Consider the following 20,049-nt stretch of genomic DNA (forward strand, 5'->3'; position numbering starts at 1 on the left):
TTTCCCCCAAAGCCTTTAAACTCCTGGAGGGCTGGGACCTTTTATTTCCAGCATCTAGGATGATGCCAGTTACATAGTAGATGTTCAATAAATGTTCATTGAAATAAACTGCACAGCGACAGTCCTGTAGATGCACATGAAAGGTTTCAGAGAATCAGCATTGCATTTGCTGCTATTACCAAGTCTGCCTCTTGAAGCCTTGTAGCAGTGTGGAGTAAGAATGGCTAACACAAAAGTGGATGGTCTTCCTCCCATAAATCCACATATAAAGCATCAGATTGCTGGTGTCAGTTGCCAAAAATTAGAACCTTAGGAAACAACAACCCTCTCTTTCCTGTGTGAAAATGAGTTTATTACTTCTATCTATTGCTTACTGGTTGATACTCTTAGTAAAAAACAGCATCATTTTGCAGGGCAGGGGTCTAGAGCTGCGCTGTCTACTATGGTAGCCACTGGCCACATGCAACTCTTCAAGTTTAAATTAATTAAAATGAAATAAAATTTAAAGTTCAGCTTCTCAGCCACTAGTCACATTTCAAGTGCTCAGTACCCACATGTGGATAGCTACCCTATCCATGGATAGCACAGATAGGGAAGAATTCTGTCATCACAGAAATTTCTGTTAGCTAGTGTTGATCTATAGTAATGGATGTTGTAGGTTAAGATTGAAGCATGTTGAAGCACAGCTATATTTGCAAAGCAACCGATTTATGGTATATATTGTTGTTGAATTCTGGTACTGACCATAGTCATGGATGGGCCTTTTCAACCACTATTGGGAAATATTTTGCAGTTGAAAGAGGTACCAGTCTGTTACTGGCCTGTCTTCTAATTGCTAAGGTAAAAGGGAGTTTCTAGTGCTGGAAAAGGCCTCAGAGACCATCATCTCTAGTTACTCACTTAAAGCAGAGGAAGCTGAGGCTCCAAAAGATAAAGTGGTCAGCTCCTCAGAGGCAGAGTTCAGGGCTTCTCACTCGCAATCCACTCTGCTGTTCTGTGGTACTTCTGAAGTTGTGTCCTCTGTGATTGATGCCAACGGGTTAAATAAGATGGCTTAAAAAAAAAAAAGTCCTGTAATCTCAGAGGGTTGAACAGTTTCATCATGATAGCAGGTAATGATCACTGAGCCTTGGTGAAATCAATGTTGCTAATAAAAACGAAGTACTCCTAAAGACCCTGTTATTGTTTCTCACTTTCTTACAGATTCTAAGTAAGTCAGTTGTTGCTGAATGCTCCATAATTATGAAAAGAATCTTACTCTTTGCATATGGGAAGATATCCTGTCTTCATTATGACTTTTTCAAGGTTGAATAATCCTGACTGCACCTGGTTTCAGCTAGTAACTTTAAGGGGAATGTAATCTTTGTTTACCATGATCTTTTTGTGGCAAATGAGGCATAAACAGTGTCAAATGTGTTACATGAAACGTGATATTAGTTTGACTGTAAAATGAGCTATTTGAATCTTTGAATCCAATATTAGGGTCTTTATTTTTCTTTGCATGGAATTTTGGTTTTTCGTCTCTAACTGTTGTGAGGATGACTTTTAATTTTCTGAGCTACTGTGACTTTTTTCTTTTTTAATCATCCCCACAGTCCTCCCTTCCCTCTCCCCTATCTCCCCCCCCCCACCCCCGCCTCTTTTACCCCAGCTGAAAATTACACAACTCTTGTAAGAATTTTAATCATCTGCAGAAATGAAAATTCTTAGATGGTCTTATTTCTACTAGAACGAGTGACAAAAGGAAGCACTGATGAGCTATCTTGTGAAACTGGAGTAATTTGCCTTGTGAACAGTAGCCTTTGCATGTGCCAGAATTTTCTTAGTGCCTCAGGCAAGTGGCCCTATAGAGCGGCTATGTTCATTACTGCTGTCTAATTATTCATGGAGCCTGGGATTTTGCGCAGTGACCATCTCTTAGGTTGACTATCAAATCTCTGGAGTCCTTTTTTTTTTTGGCCACGTGGGATTTTAGTTCCTGGATCAGGAATTGAACCCAGGCCCTCAGCAGTGAGAGCATGAAGTCCTAACCACTGGACTGCCAGGGAATTCCCTCGAGTCCTTTCTTTTTTTTAATTAATTAATTAATTTATTTATTTATTTATTTTTGGCTGAGTTGGGTCTTTGTTGCTGCGCGCGGGCTTTCTCTAGTTGCAGTGAATGGGGGCTACTCTTCGTTGTGGTGCGTGGGCTTCTCATTGTGGTGGCTTCTCTTGTTGCAGAGCACAGGCTCTAGGCGCACAGGCTTTAGTAGTTGTGACATACGGACTTCAGTAGTTGTGGCTTGCGGGCTCTAGAGCGCAGGCTCGGTAATTGTGGCGCACAGGCTTACTCGCTTCGCGGCATGTGGGATCTTCCCAGACCAGGGCTCGAACCCATGTCGCCTGCATTGGCAGGCGGATTCTCTTTTTTTTTTGGCAGGCGGATTCTTAACCACTGCGCCACCAGGGAAGCCCTGGAGTCCTTTCTTGATGGCCATGTTTCATGAGCAATGGCTTGATGTCCAGAAAGGCTTGGTTTACTTTGTGGTCTACGTTACTTAGGGATCTCAAAAGGATTTGGTTACTAGACCCCATTTGTTAAACTGAAATAGGAGAGGGAGGAACATTACAAACGCTACCCAGCCAGATGTCTTCAGTAGTCTGTGAGGTGGAAAGGGTGAAATAGAAGATAATAGTTTAGCCCTATTAGGAGATATTTACTATTATATGGAATAAGATATGAGATGAATTTTGTTTTTCCAAAACACAATTTTACATACAGGAGAATACTGATATACCATACATAGTTATCCTTACACATGAATGTTAATTTTTGTTGGTAAGTACAAGTTAAAAAGGAATTTAGTATTATATTTTCAGAGGTCTTATAAGAGGTTTAAATACGAGATTTGTTGGAGAATAAGTTGCTTTTTTTATTTCTCTTAATCTGGGTAATCCTGGTTCTAGGGAAAATGTCTTTTTTTTCCTCCTACACTGATCTAGGATGTCTCCCTAGTTTTTGAGGTCTGTCTACATTGAGCCGGGATGTCTCTCTAATTCCCCAGCGGTTTCTACACTGACCTAGTGTGTCTCAGTAGTTATCCGGGTGTTTCTACTCAGGCCTGGGATGTCTCCCTGATAACTGAGGTTTGTCTCCATTTACCTGGGATGTCTCCCTAATTCTAGGGGAAAATGCTTCCACCAAGTTAGAGAATCATTCTGTTCCCTGTCCTCCCAGTGGTCACAGGTTTTACTGATGTGATATTGTCATGGCATAGGTACTGAGTAAAGGAACTAGTTTTTGGGATTGGGCAGCAGATACATTTGCTGTAAGAAATGACTTACCAAAGCATAAATGTGTGGACACATTCAGTGAGCTTTTACATCGTCCCTTTAATGTGATATAATTGAAATGTTTATTTTCTCATGGTTTTTCCTTATTCTTGTAGGTGTGGTATTTCTGTTTGGCAAAGTTTGGATCGAATTCGCCCAAACCCATGTGAGCTGTTGTGTCATGGTGAAAAACATTGAGCGAACGCTCTACTTCCTTCCCCGTGAAACGGTAAACCTTAGTAGACAACTTCTAATTCCAAGTGTATTCTGTCTTCTGCCACCAACCCTGTCCTTCGACAGGGCTGTGGATTATCTACAACCTTTCTTATCGCCTGCCTCGTGACCACTGATTGTCAGCAGCTCCATTAGACATTGGGAGAAGTGGAGTGAAACACTATCTGTTTTTCAACTTGTTAGAAAGAGCGTAAAAGTGCCTGAGTTTCAGTACATAATGCTGTCTTTCCCTCCCACTCCCCATTTCCATAATTATTGGGGTTGGGAGTTTATGACTCTAAAATATGACATGGTGCTTGGCCCAGTTTTCATGGTTTTGTTATTTCCTCCACAGCCATTTAACAAGGTCAATTCCATTTGCTCCTTCTTTTTATTGGGACTTAACATCCACACTCCTCTCTCAACCCCAGCCGCTCCCCATCTCAGTTGAACTGTGAAGCGTCTTGGTCAAGATTTACAACACTATTCTCCCATTTTGTAGGATTGATCATCTTTATCTCTGGCTTGCTTTTATGATGCCATTGGGAGGACTTGGGTGTTGGATTTAGTACATTTTTGGGTCCATTTGTATCTTTGAACTCACCTTATTCTATTAAATGTTTAAATGCGTGAAGATGAAAGTTGATTTAGCCTTGGGTTTCTGGTGGTTGAAAAGATCTTATGTACAGATGTTTTTTCTCCTCCCCTCCCCTCTCCATGGGAAAGCAGAAAATTGATCAAAATACAGGGAAAGAAAGTGGAACTCCAGTTACAATGAAGGATGTTTATGATGAATTTGACGAGAAAATAGCAGCAAAATATAAGATTATGAAATTCAAGTCCAAGGTTTGTATTTGATGATAATGATAATTTTTTCAGGTCTTTATATTGGTTGTTTGTTAATTTCCTGATTTAGCAAATAGTTATTGCATATCTTCTTTTTGCAAAATACCTTCTGTGTGGCTATAATTCATTGAATGGAAATTTCATAGATAGCAATGTAAAACCAATATGTTAGATTTATAAAAATATTTATTCTTTCTCTTTAAACTGTGTATAATGTTCATTAATTTGAATAAAAAGATAACATTAGCAAAGTAATTGCTTCCAGTACTTGAAGCATAGCTTGTGTTCTTACTCTGAGATGGAGAAGAAACTGTTCTGATCTTGTTTACGTTGGTTATTGACAAGTTGTCTTGGTCAGAAAGTTAAATCTTTAAAAGTCATGGTCTATGATGCAATTTCTGATAGAACAAAGTTCTTCTATTTATGTGATACATATTGATCAGTTGTCTTCATTTTAGTGAGATATTGATGCTTTTGGCCATAGTTGTGGGGCTGTAAGTCCCTCAGCACACTGGCTATATTAACAGTGATTGCAGTAAAGGGAGGATTGAGTTGCTGAAGATGAGGCTAACCGTCTGAACTATTTGAGCTTTTTGACTTGTGGCTGATGGATCAGGTCTCTAAAATTCTAGAAGCAATGTGGTGCAATGGTGAAGAGCATAGGTGCTCAGGCTAGACTGCTTGTGCTTTAAGTCCTAGCCCTACCACTTCCTGTTCTGTGACCTTGAACAAGTGCTGAGTGACTTCTCTGGGCCTGTTTCTTCACCTGAGAAATGGGGCCTTATTTCAAGAGCTGTTGGAAGGGTTAAGTCAATTAATTGGGATTAGTGATTACAACAATCCTTGGTACATAGCAAGCACTCAGTACATGTGAGCTATGATTATAATGTTTATTATTAATTTTTCTAGCAAGATGGAGTTGCTTAGTATCAAAGAGTAGCAAATAATTTAGTGCATTGACATTGTAAACATTTTTAATGTTTTATCACCTCTCTTGAATGCAAATACTTCTAAGTTCTCTAGTGTCCAAAAGAAGTCTTTTTAACATTTTGTCACTGGCTATTTTAGTCCCCGTTGAGAGGGGGAAAAGGTGCTTTATTTACCTTTCTGTTCCATAATGATTAAATACAGAGACATGCGTTGTATATGTAATGCTTGTCAATTTAATTTGTGAAAAGTCTTTTTATCTTAATGATTTTTAAATACCAACTTATCCAGGCAGTGGAAAAGAGCTATGCTTTTGAGATACCTGATGTTCCAGAGAAATCTGAGTACTTGGAAGTTAGATACTCGGTAAGTCAAACAAAGAAAATGAATGGATTTTGCTTGAAAATGGCATTTTCCTATTTTTGAAATTTCAACTGGCTTTCAATTAGGAGTATTGGCAGGGCTCTTCAAGCTTACAGTTCATTGAAGTGAACTTATAGTCATGAATAATTAAAATGAATAAAATGAATTTAAATATGTAGACTATAGGTTATACTGCCTTTCTCTGCTTTCAAGTATGCATCTTTATATAAATAAGTTGAAATTGCACAACTGTTTGTCAAGTGGAATGAATGCCACAAGATGGAGTTGAACATCATTAGTCTGTTGAAGTGTCCCTCTGAGCAGTGGAAAGGTGAGACAAGAGCGTCAATAGCGTCACTGTAGTGCTGCTCTTGCTCCCGTGACAGACAAGGTCACTGCTGCGGGACGTTAATTAACTGGACCTTTACCTCTCTTTACCTCTCCGTTCTAGTGTTTTGATCTCATGATGTTGGAAAAGGGAAACTTAAGAAATATCTCTGACAGTGGTGATGAAAAGTACCATGGAAGCATTTTTTTTTTTTTGTAATTGTCAAAACTTTTATTTAGAAATGAATTTGAAATAACATTTCTTGCATGCCATGTGTAAATTATTAATAAAGTTGTGATGAAATACATTGCTTATGACTTGATAATTTTAGCTGTGGATTTCTAATCTGAGGAATGTATGTAGCATTCAACTGATGCACTAGTAATTATTCCTGGTCTTAAATTGCTCTATAAGCAGCAACTGTTTCAAGCATCAACAGGAAGATGATAACCAGTATCATTATTTTTTGCTCAGATAACGTAAGAAAATTACTGAATTTATTATCGGTTTGTTTAGGCTGTATTCATCAGAGCACACATGGCAATATATATAGAACTTGAGAACACGAATATTTCTTACGAAAAGAAAAATAAAACACTGTCTCCCATAAAAAATTTTCTCCATGGAAGCATTTTGAATGAGTCCTACTCCCTTGCTTTTATTTATTTATTTTTTTGATCTGTGACTTTGTTTTTAATTCTCAAGCCTTATGTTCGGATAATTTACAAATTTGTGCTCATGATAAAGCTCCTCTACCTTAACCCTTCTGAGTTGGCAAAAGCACCATTACCCATCACACATCTACAGTAGTTCTACAGTTGTGTTTCTGAATACCTGTTTAAAAGACAATCCTGAATTATAACTTAGTCTGACTTTGTAGAGAATTCACAAGCAAGTTTCCTAACATATCTTGTCACAGTGAATTTTAAAAGCATCTGATCTTAAAGATCATCTATAAAATGTGAGAAGTACTAAATATTCTTTATTTGATGCTATACATAAACCACACTAAAATTCCTTTCGTTAAGTAAAACGCAATATTTTAGATGGAGAATTTTAATTAAATTGGCATAGTTAAGACCAAAAAGATAAAGTGGACGTTGTCAGTATATCTTCAGCCCTTGCCTTAACAGGCAAACGAACACAACTTGAAACACAGGTGAATCTTGCTGGTCTATGAGACAGTTAAGGGAGCTTCTCAATATTTAAATATATTAATATAACCAGTTACAGAAATCTAAATATAAAACCAGTCTCCTATAGGGTTTGAGAAGGCATTCACCGTATCGCTGACAAGTTTAACATTCCTTATTCAAGTTTAATCATCTCTTTAGAACGGGAAAACAGTGATAGTACTTTTTGAACCAGAATTACTATCAAAATTCAAAAAACTGACCATATTCATTTAGCCACAAGCCAATCTTATTTAAATCAGGACAGAAATATTACCTCAGCCATTCATGATCTGAATTCTAGTGTATGAGATCAATTTAAATATGGTACACATAAAAAGTCATGAGACATTTGTTTCATAATAAATAAGGCAGTGGCCAACGATTACGCATTAGTAGCTTTTTTGAGATAAGCTATCAAGTCTGCCCTTTCTCCCTTCTTCTTAATGCCAGCGAAGAACATTTTTGTTCCAGGGATGTACTTCTTGGGATTCTCCAAATACTCCCATCAGCGTCTCCTCTCCCCAGGTGATGCCTTTGTTCTTGTTGGCATCTGTGTAAGAGAATCTGAAAGTCTGAGCTGTCTTTCACCCAAACAGGCCATGGAGATTTGGCCCAGTCTTGTGCTTGCCTCCCTTTTCCAGAGTATGGCACTGGGCACAGTTCTGAACAAAAATCTTCTTGCCCTTCTCAACATCACCCATTTTTAAATCTTCTTTCTCCGTGCACGACTAAGAGGTTCCCGCTCGCAAGCCGAACGTCCCGCTCTCTCGCTTTCATTCTTCTAAAGGAGTTGTACTTATTTGGCTATTCTTTATCAGTAAGGCATGTACAGCTCTGGACAGAAATCCTCTTTTGCGGGAGCTTCTTGGCCCATTTTTCTTCTAATGGGTGTCATCAAGATGCATTATTTTGTCATTGTGAGTTGTTTTTGTTTCCTACTGTGAATTGTTATGGATTTCATTTGTGGCAAATTACATTTCATATATATCAAAGGGGTTTCTTCTGGTGGTTCATAGACTTTTGTTTATTTCAAATATAGACTTTGGAAAATGTGAAGTAATAGTTTTAACCAAAAAAAGATTTTTTTTTCTTCTTTGCCTTTTTCAGGCTGAAATGCCCCAGCTTCCTCAGGATTTGAAAGGAGAAACTTTTTCTCATGTATTTGGGACCAACACATCCAGCTTGGAACTGTTCTTGATGAACAGAAAGATCAAAGGACCTTGTTGGCTCGAAGTAAAAAATCCACGTAAGGGAAAATTTACTTTCAGAATGCTAAGTAAATTGCTGTTAGATGCGGTTTCTAGAAGTTAAAGAATTGGACTCAATTTCAGTGCGACCACTTCCTTTTTAATGTTTATTTCTTTAAGGTTTTCCTTGAGTGAGTATAGGAAGTATGTTTGAAATCACTCTTTCACCGTGGTGCTTAGCACTTTAGTGGGAGGGAGGCTTTAGTTAGCCTACTCGGGCATTTGGGTGCATCCTTCATTGTGTTGCTGTCAGCATGGACTTCCGACCTGGCTGATGTGGCTCAGCTGTTCTACATACATAGTGAACTGCTGACTTCTGAAGGAGCAAAACATCACTGCCCGGTGTGGATAATGCATGTATGGTCTCTTACCTGATGTTTTTCAATACTTGCATTTGTGATACTCTGTTTTGTCTTCATGAATCTCTTAAAACTGTTTTTCTTTGATTCCTCTAAGGCAGTGCTGTGGCTTTTGCAAACCTATTTTGGGTCTTGGATTTTTTGGAAAGTCAGATGAAAGCTGTGGACTTTTTTCCCAGGAAAATGAACATATGTTTACACACACGAAGATTTGCATACAATCCAATAACGTGGTTTATTTTTAGTTAGATGTTATAATAAGACATTCTTAGTAGAAGGTAGGATTGAAGACCATCTCGGTTGATCACAGATATCTTAATTATAGTAACTTTTCTTTTTCAGCAAATAGCTATTGATCTTTTGTTTCTTTTTTTTTTTCAGAGCTCTTGAATCAGCCAATCAGTTGGTGTAAAGTTGAGGCAGTGGCCTTGAAACCGCACCTGGTGAATGTAATTAAGGATGTTGGTCCTCCTCCACTTGTGGTCATGTCTTTGAGCATGAAGACAATGCAGAATGCAAAGACACATGAAAATGAGGTAAAGAAATAGGACAGATTTTGTACCTATGCCAGAGGTGCGATACTTCTTGCACTTGTACAGCTTTTCTGTAAGGGAAGGTTGTTCGTTTTGGAAGGGAAAGAATACTAATTCACTACCAAACTCCATTTTGAAGAATGAACTGAATTTGTCTGGTGTTGGAGGTTTTTTTTTTTTAAAGACTTAAATTGCTGGACTTTTTGTTTTTAAAATTTTTTTATTGTGGAGAACTTCAAATGGACATAGAATAATATAATGAACTCCTATATACCCATCACTCATATTCACCATTTAGCAAGATTTTGTCACACTTGTTTATCGCCCCCCTTCTTTTTTTTTCCTCCTGAAGTATTTTAAAGCTAATCTCAGACATTGTATCATTTTACCCCTGTATACTTTGGTATGCATCTCTCAAAACAAGCACACTTTCTTATAGAATACCATTATCACCCCTATTAACATTAACAGTGATTCCTTGATACCAGCTAAAATACCTAGTCCATAGTCACATGACTCTATTTCTCAGAAATGTCTTTTAACAGTTGATTTATTTGAGTCAGGATTTATACAAGATCCACAGACGGTGTTTAATTTTTGTTTCTTGAATCCCTTTTAAATGTGAGCAGCTCCCTCCCACCCCCTCCAGCTTTTTCAGTGACATTGACTTATTGAGGAATCACTGTCGGTGGTCTCGAAGAATGACCCATTTTCTGTATTTGTTTGCTTCCTTGTATCATTGGATTTCTTCCTGTATACCAGGGGTTGGCAAACTGTGGCCTGTGGGCAAATCTAGCCCATCACCTGTTTCTGTAAATAAAGTTCACTGGAAGACAGCATGTCTGTTTGTTCACATATTATCTACAGCTGCTTTTGTACCACGGCAGCAAAGTTAGTAGTCATGACAGAGACCCTGTGACCTGAAAGGCTAAAATATTTACTTTTTGGCCCTTTACAGAAAAAAGTATCCACCCCTGCTCATTAGCACTGCCGAATTGATTACGTTCAGGTTTAACTTTTTTTTGCCAAAATACTGTGTAGGTGGTACAGTGTATTTCATATTGGGTTGTATCAGTAGGCACGTAATGTCTGGTTAAACCACTATTAGTGGGGCTATGATTGATTAGTAGGTTCAAGTTTTTTAACCTTGGCACTACTGATGTTTGGGCCGAATGAACTTGTTGTGGGAGCTGTCCTGTGCATTGTGGGATGTTTAACAGTATCCCTGGCCTCCACCCAATGCCAAATATCACCCCTATCGCCTAGTTCTGACAACCAGAAATGCCTGCAGACATCTCCAAATGTCCCCTGGGGACTGCGGGCAAAATTGTTCCCGGTTGAGAACCACTGATCTAATTTTTGCCTAAATTAGATATTTCATTAGGAGTTGTAAAATGGTCTTCTAATTCCGTCGTCCTTTCCATGTTTAAAGTTAAGCATGTGAAATGTTAGAATGATTATTAGTTAAATTTTTCTATAAAATTAACTCTTCCTCATTAACCAGTACTATTTGGTTATGCTGCAGTACTTCATATAGGAAAGAAGAGATAAATGTGTACTTCTTTCTCTTTCGCTGCCAGTTTTCTGAGTAGGAAGTTGGGGACCTACATTATGTGCACTGTTGACATAGATTTGTTTATTTTTCTTGTTACTTATCTTTGCTTCCTCTTTTATGGACTATCATTATAAACTCATGGGCTTTATATATACTTAGTATATTTCAATCTATTGCAATCATTAATTATTCTTGTTATTTTTGCTGCTTAAATTGTCTCTCTTTGGTCGATGGGAGCTTCTTTGTGTTTGCTTCTAAATCCTTTGACATTGATGGGGATCTTTTTTAACAGCCTTTTGGCAATTTTTTTTTTGTATGTGATTTGATCTTTTAATAATAGTTGATATAGTAGATATTTAATAGTTAAGTGTTTGGGGAAATTTTAATTAGTTAAAAAAAATCCTTCCAGCACCCAGAGTGAGGTTTCTAAATACCATTTCCCCAGAAAGGAAATAGGGTTTTGTGAAGAAATAGCTGATTTGGGGCAGGAAATGTCCAGGATAAGCCTGGAACTTCTTGTTATACTAGAAAGCAAGGACGATATTAAAATCTACTGAAGATATGTCAGAAGGACTCAAGAGTAAACTTGAAGAGTTTCCTACACCAAAGATGGGACAATTTGAGCATGTATAACTGCAACAGATTGAAACATACGACTTCATAATGATGCTGTAAACACAGCACCGCATTGCTCACCTGTGAAGAAAGCTAGGGAACTAACTCATTATTTTGAAAACTGGTAAATAAAGAGATTGAATCAAGCATTTATCTTGACTTTTTTGAACATATATTGTGTCTCAGGTAACCAAATAATCGATGAGGGGAGGTTTGTCTTCACAGAAGGCTTCCAGCTAATAAATAAATAAAATAAAGGAAAAATTGAATGTGACCACTTTGCAACCTCTAATGAGATAATGGATCTAGGCAGTGATTTTCAGAGGCTGCTAGTATCACTAGAGTAGAGATAACCAGACCTGATGTGATAACCAGTGATCAGTAGCACCTCCAAAGAATTCTTGCCAAAAAATCTGATTTTTATCAAGCCTTCAGATCTATGTATGAATATACAGGCAGTACAGAAACAGAGGAACATGTTAAATGACATTATTGGGATACAAGCAGCAGAGTCTATACTGGGGGGGCACTCTACGGGGCAAAACCACCCAGTTTCTTCAACAAATAAATTGCAAGAAATAATAGATGGGGAGGAGTTGTACTTAGTTTAACATATGAACCAGTTGCAAAGTACGGACTTATTTGGTAAATAAAATTGAGATAGTTGGGAAAACATGAGAATTTGAATCCTGCCTGGATGTTTAATGATTTTAAGGAAACACTGTTAATTGAATTAGCTGAGATGATTGTACTGCATTTTAAAAACTTTTCATCTTTTAAAGTAATGGCTCTCAATTTGGTGAGATTTTAACCCTCAAGGGGTTTTTGGCCATGTCTGGAGACATTTTTGGTGTCACAACTTGGAGACTGGGGAGTGGGGAGCGGTGCTGTTGGCAGCCAGGGATGCTGCTAAACGTCCCACAATGCACAGGGCAGCACCACAACAAAGAATTATTCGGCCTAAAATGTCCATAGCGCCAAGGTTGAGAAACCTTGGTTAGGGATACCTGCTGACATATTTCTGGATAAAGTGATAGGTATGCGTTTTGCTTCAAAATAATGTGGGGTAGGGCTGTTGATGAGTTGATGATTGAAGCTGGGTGATCGGTGTATGAGAGCTGATTTTATTATTCTATTTTTTATTTGTTTAAATACTTCCGTAATAAAAAGTTAACGTATTCTTACGGATTAAAATCTGTATCTTTTTCTATTCTCGCTGGTTGTGGTGAGAATGCAGACTGCATAGTAGGTATCTGATAAGTGATTTTCTTCTCCTTTCTTGGCAGATTATTGCTGTGGCAGCGTTGGTGCATCACAGCTTCGCACTAGATAAAGCACCCCCACGGCCTCCCTTTCACTCACACTTCTGTGGTATGTATTTTTTTAGCTGGTTTATTAATGGCTTAATTTTTATTTTTCTTGTTTTTTCTCCAGCTGTTGGATCAGTAACTTAAAAAAAATGTTTTTAAGATACTTAGTGCATGTTGTTAAAGAAGGTTTTTTTAATTGAAGTATAGTTGATTTATAATACTGTGTTAGTTTCAGGTGTACAGCAAAGTATTCGGTTATATATAATATATATCTATTTTCAGATTCTTTTCCACTATAGGTTATTACAGGATATTGACTCTAGTTCCCTGTGCTCTACAGTAGGTCCTTGTTGCTAATCTGTTTCATGTATAGTAGTTTGTATCTGTTAATCCCATCCTCCTAATTTATCATACCCCCCCACCACTGCCCATCCCCTTTAGTAACCATGAATTTGTTTTCTATATCTGTGAGTCTGTTTCTGTTTTGTATATAGACTCATTTGTGTTATTTTGTAGATTCCACATATAAGTGGTAGCATATAATATTTGTCTTTCTCTGACTTATTTCACTTTGTATGATATTCTCTAGGTCCATTCATGTTGCTGCAAATGGCAATATTTCATTCCTTTTTATGGCTGAGTAACATTCCATTTGTGTGTGTGTGTGTATACACACACACACCACATCTTCTTAAACCAGTTGTCTATCAGTGGGCCCTTGGGTTGTTTCTATGTCTTGGCTATCGTAAACGGTGCTGCTGTGAACATTGGGATATGTGTATCTTTTCGAATTAGAGTTTTCGTCTTTTCTGGGTATATGCCCAGGAGTGGGATTGCTGGGTCATATGCTGGTTCTATTTTTAGGTTTTTAAGGAACCTCCATACTTTTCTCCATAGTGGCTGTACCAATTTACATTCCCACCAACAGTGTAGGAGAGTTCCCTTTTCTCCACACCCTCTCCAGCATTTATTGTTTGTAGATTTTTTGACGACGGCCATTCTGACCGGTGTGAGGTGATACCTCATTGTAGTTTTGATTTGCATTTCTCTAATGGTTAGTGATGTTGAGCATCCTTTCATGTGTTTGTTGGCAATCTGTGTATATCTTCTTTGGAGAAATGTCTATTTAGGTCTTCTGCCCATTTTTGGATTGGGTTGTTTGTTTTTTTGATATTGACCTGCATGAGCTGCTTGTAAATTTTGGAGATTAAACCTTTGCCAGTTGCTTCATTTGCAAATATTTCCTCCCATTCTGAGGGTTGTCTTTTCATCTTGTTTATGGTTTCCTTTGCTGTGCAAAAGCTTTTAGGTTTGAGTAGGTCCCATTTGTTTATTTTTGTTTTTATTTGCTAAAGAAGTTTTTTTTGGTCAGTTGTAGACCCTAAGTTTTATTGGACTGGTTGCTCCTATTCAGCTGTTTAATTTTTTTCTAGGAGCAGAAGTCGGGAGGCAGTTTGATATCTTTTTCTCTGTTCCAGTGGTTACTCTATTGTGGTAGAGTAGTTTTTTTCTGGGTCAAAATTATGCTGTAACTATTTTCTTTTCGTGATGTCACCCTAAAAGCCTGTTATAGAAGCCTGGCCAAAGTGTTTTGTGTGATGAGGCAAGATGCCAAGGAATAAATAAATGTTTACCTATTTGGGAGGAGTTATGGTAATATCATGTTGGAGTTGGGTTGTGCTATGCATACAATTCCGTGGGTGAAACTATTCCACAGAATTCTGCGTGCCATGAGGCAGTCTCCACCGCGGATTCTGACGTATTGCATGTTGAGAACTTGGCCAGTTAAATAATCATTTTTTTGTAAAAAATAAAATAAGGGCACAACACTATTGATGTGTTATGCTTCCCGGGTTCTTTTCCAGCCCAGAACCAGAGATTAACTGGAGCAGCATCTCCTGTCAGGTTTCTTGGATACTAGGAGAGTGGGACAAGGGAAGCAAGCAGAGAAGGGAGGGTGGGTGGTGTGTTATTTTTGTGAAGTTTTACCCTTTAAGTTGGGTTGAATACACAGAACAAAGTGATGTTGAGAATAGTTTGGAAAATATGTGGAAGAGAGAGTCATTAGCTCATTTCAACATTTACCTCCTCTGAGTATGTCACTGTATGAACAGCTGCTGTGAATGACAAGGAGTTGAGAGTGTAGTGGGGGAAGCTTTGGTCATCTTTACTATCCTAACTTTGAGAAGTTTGGACTGAGTTCCTCTATTGTATGCTGGTTGAGGTTTTGGTGGTGGTGGTGATTTCCTTTGGGAAAGACTTAAATATCTTCCATTCTGACTTAGATGGATAGCAAATGTTTCATCAAAGCAACTTTAACAATTGTAGGAACTTAGGGTTCTGTACTTGGGTATTCTTTTTTTTAGATTTAATCTTCTAAACTTTTAAAAAATTGAGGTATAATTGACATGTAACATTGTATGACTTTCAGGTATACAACATAATGATGCCATATTTGTATATGTAGCAAAATGATCACCACAATAAGTCTAGTTAACATCCATCACCATAGTTACAAACTTTTCTTTTCTTGTGATGAGAAGTTTTAAGATATTCTCTCTTAGCAACTTTCAAATATGCAGTACAGGGTTATTAACTGTAGTCACCATGCTGTACATTACATACCCAAGGCTTATTTGTTTTATAACTAGAAGTTTGTACCTTTTTACCCCCTTCACCCATTTCGTGCACCGCCCCCGCAATCACCGTCTGTTGTCTGTATCTGTGAGCTCATTTTTTTCATTTTCTTTTCTGTTTTTTTTATTCCACATGTAAGTGAGATCATACTGTCTTTCATATTTGTCTTTCTCTGCCTTATTTCTCTTAGCATAATGCCCTCTAGATCCATCTTTGTTATCGCAAATGGCGAGTTAATGTTTTCGAGTTACTGTTTTCATTTTCTTCAGATAAATACCCAGAAGTGGAATTGCTGGATTATATGGTTCTATTTTTAAGTTTTTGAGGAAATTCCATGACTGTTCCATGACTGTACCAGTTTACATTCTCACCAACTGTGCTCAAGGTTTCCCTTTTCTCTCCATCCTCTCCAACCAACACTTTTTAATCTCTTCTCTTTTTGATAATAACCATTCTAGCAGGTGTGGGTAATATCTCATTGTGGTTTTGCATTTCTCTGATGATTTGTGATGTTCAGTACCCTTTCCTGTACCTGGTGGCCTTCTGTATGTCTTTAGAAAAATGTCTATTCAGCTCCTCTGCCCATTTTTTAATCAGGTTGTTTGTTTTTATTGTATGAATTAAAAAATATATATATGTTGGATATTAATGCTTTATCAGATATATGATTTGCAAATATTTTCTCCCATTCAGTAGGTTGCCTTTTCATTTTGTCGATGGTTTCCTTTGCTGTGCAGAACTTTATACTTTGGTGTAGTCCCACTTGTTTATTTTTGCTTTTGATGCCTTTGGTTTTGGCGTCAAATCCAAAAAGTCATTGCCAAGACTGATGTCAAGGAGCTTACTGCCTACGTCTTCTTCTAGGAGTTGTTTTTCTTTTTTTTCTTTTTTTTGGGGGGCGGGGGGCGTGCCATACGGCATGCAGGATCTTAGTTCCTGACCAGGGATTGGACCCGTGCCCCCTGCACTGAGAGCATGGAGTCTTAACCACTGGACCACCGGGAAGTCCCTCTTCTAGGAGTTTTATGGTTTCCGATCTTATGTTCAGGTTTGTTTTTTTTTTTTAAATAAATTTATTTTTATTTATTTATTTATCGTTGGCTGTGTTGGGTCTTCCTTGCTGCGTGCGGGCTTTCTCTAGTTGCGGCGAGCGGGGGCTACTCTTCGTTGCGGTGCACGCACTTCTCATTGCGGTGGCTTCTCTTGTTGCAGAGCACGGGCTCTAGGCATGCGGGCTTCAGTAGTTGTGGCATGTGGGCTCAGTAGTTGTGGCTCACGGACTCTAGAGCACAGGCTCAGTAGTTGTGGCACATGGGCTTTGTTGCTCTGCGGCATGTGGGATCTTCCTGGACCAGGGCTCGAACCCGTGTCCCCTGCATTGGCAGGCATATTCTTAACCACTGCGCCACCAGTATGTTCAAGTTTTTAATCCATTTTGAGTTAGTTTTTTGTGTATGGTGTAAGATAATGGTCCAGTTTTATTCTTCTGCGTGTGGTTGTCCAGTTTTCCCAACATCATTTTTTGTAGAGACTCTTGTTTCTCCATTGTATATTCTTGGTTCCTTTGTCATAAATTAATCGACCATGTTATGTATGGGTTTATTTCTGGGCTCTCTGTATGTCTATTTTTATGCCAACATCATACCGTTTTGATTACTGTAGCTTTGTAATATAGTTTGAAATCAGGGAGTGTGATGCCTCCTGCTTTGTTCTTCTTTTTCAAGATTGCCCTGGCTCTTCAGGGTCTTTTGTGGTTCCATATGAATTTTAGGATATGTAGTTTGTTTTGGCAGCTATTTAGAGATCAAGGGGAATTTATTTATATTTAAGATGGTTTCCATTCAGAAACTTGCAGTGTATGTGTACTTGAAATTGGACTAAGATGGGTGTTGGAATCTTTATTTTCTTCCTTTTTACAGTTGTGTCTAAACCAAAGGATTGTATTTTTCCATATGATTTTAAAGAAGGCATTAAGGAAAAGGTAAAGAACTCACTGTTTATTCCTTTTAAATATGAAATATATATTTGTTTAAAAAGAGAAAAGGAGAATGCTGTGGATTAGTAGAAATACGCTATTTTATATGTTAATTTATTAGATCTATTCTTGTTAGATTGGACTGTGGCATTAACCCATTAAAAATGTATTAGAAGTTTAAAACTAGAAACGTTATTTAACAATGTTTAAATGTTTCACCACCTGGAAATAATGGGATTCGACACTTTATTAATAGATGGGTGGTCTCAAACCCTCCTTCAGATAACTTAATTGGAAGCTTTTCCAAAATTGCATGATCACATGATTACTGTTTTGGGAAAGTACTGGCTAAAGCCCACCCCACCCCCACCCCGCTAACTTGAAGGAAGTCAAGAGAAGTTGAGAATGCTGTGGATATTAAAGGTGACATATATTGGGAAGGTTGATGAGGGCTGGCTATAATTGATCAGTGATCTCTAAACTCCCAGTATACTCCATGAAGAAGTTTTCACGAGTCCTTAATAAAAATGGGGGTGGGGAGTAGTATAATGTGAGTTTTTCATAAAAGTAAACGTATTCAATATGAAGAATTTTATTTTTGGAGAGTATGTTTTTTCTTTTATGAAATGCCTGGGTTGGTAAATGTGTAGGTTTAAAAAAATTTTTTTTAATGTCTTCACTTGCCAGAATTAAAAGTTAGCAACCTTATCAGGTTCCACTTACTTTAAGTTGGTTTGAGAAGTCCAGTAGTCTGGGGGTACTATTGGATCAGGCTATTATTTGTGAAGTGCCCTGAATTAGTAAGTAAAATGACCTTGGAAAATTCCATTAGAGTCAAACTGATACTTTTTAAACCTGAGCTAGTTGTAGAAAACATAGCCATCAACTTCATTTTAAGAGTCTTAATAAGAGTGGATCTTTTGAATACCTGATTTATATTGAGTAATCCAAGTGGACGCCTTTTGTGTGTAGATAGGTTAGGTTTTATTTAAGACACTTAACTTAATTCTTACATGTATGTTTGTTTTTAGTCTAGTTTCTTATTTATGGGTTTTTACAACACTATTTGAGATTAGTTTATACAGTCCTTGGGACCTCTTTATGTGTTAAATACATAAACAACAAAGTCTACCAGGGATTATATAGGAAAGTAAGTAATGTTTTTGATAGGTACTCTGATTCAGATGCTGTAAAATGTGTCCAGATACACAAGCGTGTCCCTATGGAGGGACATTTCTGCACTCGATAGTGCTCAGCGCTTAAAATTTTGCTTCATTATTACTTGAATGAGCTCCTCAGAGATTTTGTGCAACTATTACTGTGAAATCTAGAATCAGGAATTTCATTGCTGCATTTAATTTTGAAATGGATGGTTTCTTTTAACCCTAAGAAATCTTATCCTGCTTGAACAAGGAGCCAAGGTGTAGTAGTTGAGAGTAAAGATAAGTGACTGGTATGTTTTTATCTAACAGAATGTGAAGGTTGAGGTTGCTGCAACAGAAAGAACACTGCTAGGTTTTTTCCTTGCAAAAATTCACAAAATTGATCCTGATATCATTGTGGTGAGTAGATGTTTGACCATGTTGTGGGGAAGATCTTCATTCCATAGTTCTTTTCAATGTGACTTGATTGGTACTTTTTGAGCAGTGGAGAATCTTTTCAGAGTGAAGTAACCCTGTGGACTGGTGGGAATTGCTATAATTTTCCTAACAGAAAGGAGAAAAAACCCCAACCTACTACAAGATACTTTTTTTTCCCCTCTAACAGAAAAGCAACTCATGAATTACTGTTGAAGTTTAGGATACTCCTGTTATTTACAGTTAGAGAGCAGCCCAGAAGTAAGTCAACTCATGTCAACTGTTAATAGCTCTAAAATTTTGGCTTAGTGGCCCAGCAGTATAATGTCACAGGAGTGAATTCCCTTGGTTTGGTGCGTATCCCCAAAGCGTAAGTATTTTAATTTTATGAGCTCAGTGGATCTCTGACATATTCCTTTGGGAGCTCGTGGCTAGGAGTCTTTTTTTCTCTTGATGACTGAATATGCTCCTACTAAATAGTAAGAGGTAATAATTCATTGAGTTGTCTTTGCCACAGTTCCGAAGAGTCCTAAAGCAACATTTTGCTTTGTGTTTCCTCTAGCCTTCCTTAGTTTGTAGACTCCTTTCAAGGAGTTCTTCCTTTTGTCTTTTTTCTGGGTTAGCGGACCAATCAAATTATTTTGTGCTTTTGGGTTTTTTGGAGGGAAGTAGCATATAAATACCTATATTTTAAGTGTAATATCGGTAATTTGGTTACATTGAAGCCTTGTGAAAAATGTTTGCCGTATATTTCTGTGTTCGTTTTTGCTCTTGGACACCTCTCTGGAAGATGGTGTAGCCACAGTACTGAGAGCCTGTAGGTTGTTACCAGTGTCTCTGCACCCACTTCCCTTACAGTATTTCAGGAGCCATCTTGAAAGTGCTGGGAAGATTCTATCCACAGTGCCCTCCTGTGGTGCTCTGGCTCAGCACCAGGCCCTCACCCAATCTCCACTAGTAGTCTCTCTCTTGGACCCCAACGAGATATCTTGGAGTCTAGGGTAGCTGGCCTGCTCTAGGGTGTAAGAGCCAAGACTTTGTGAGAAATCCAAACGGAAATAAGAGAGAATCCTGA

The 20,049-nt window shown here is 37.9% G+C and overlaps 1 protein-coding gene and 1 pseudogene across 1 annotated transcript in view; one reads left to right on the forward strand and one right to left on the reverse strand.

Annotated features, from left to right (window-relative positions):
• Window positions 1-20,049, forward strand: part of POLA1 (DNA polymerase alpha 1, catalytic subunit) — a 291,963-nt gene that overhangs the window by 21,689 nt on the left and 250,225 nt on the right. Inside the window, exons 11-18 of the mRNA XM_036840342.1 lie at window positions 3,431-3,543; window positions 4,257-4,373; window positions 5,592-5,666; window positions 8,274-8,412; window positions 9,154-9,308; window positions 12,762-12,846; window positions 17,342-17,403; window positions 18,870-18,959. Of these exons, the coding sequence (XP_036696237.1) occupies window positions 3,431-3,543; window positions 4,257-4,373; window positions 5,592-5,666; window positions 8,274-8,412; window positions 9,154-9,308; window positions 12,762-12,846; window positions 17,342-17,403; window positions 18,870-18,959 (836 nt within the window). The remainder of the gene's footprint in view (window positions 1-3,430; window positions 3,544-4,256; window positions 4,374-5,591; window positions 5,667-8,273; window positions 8,413-9,153; window positions 9,309-12,761; window positions 12,847-17,341; window positions 17,404-18,869; window positions 18,960-20,049) is intronic.
• Window positions 7,449-7,913, reverse strand: LOC118888846 (annotated as a pseudogene).

Source organism: Balaenoptera musculus, chromosome X, assembly GCF_009873245.2.
Source record: "Balaenoptera musculus isolate JJ_BM4_2016_0621 chromosome X, mBalMus1.pri.v3, whole genome shotgun sequence".
NCBI lineage: Eukaryota > Metazoa > Chordata > Mammalia > Artiodactyla > Balaenopteridae > Balaenoptera > Balaenoptera musculus.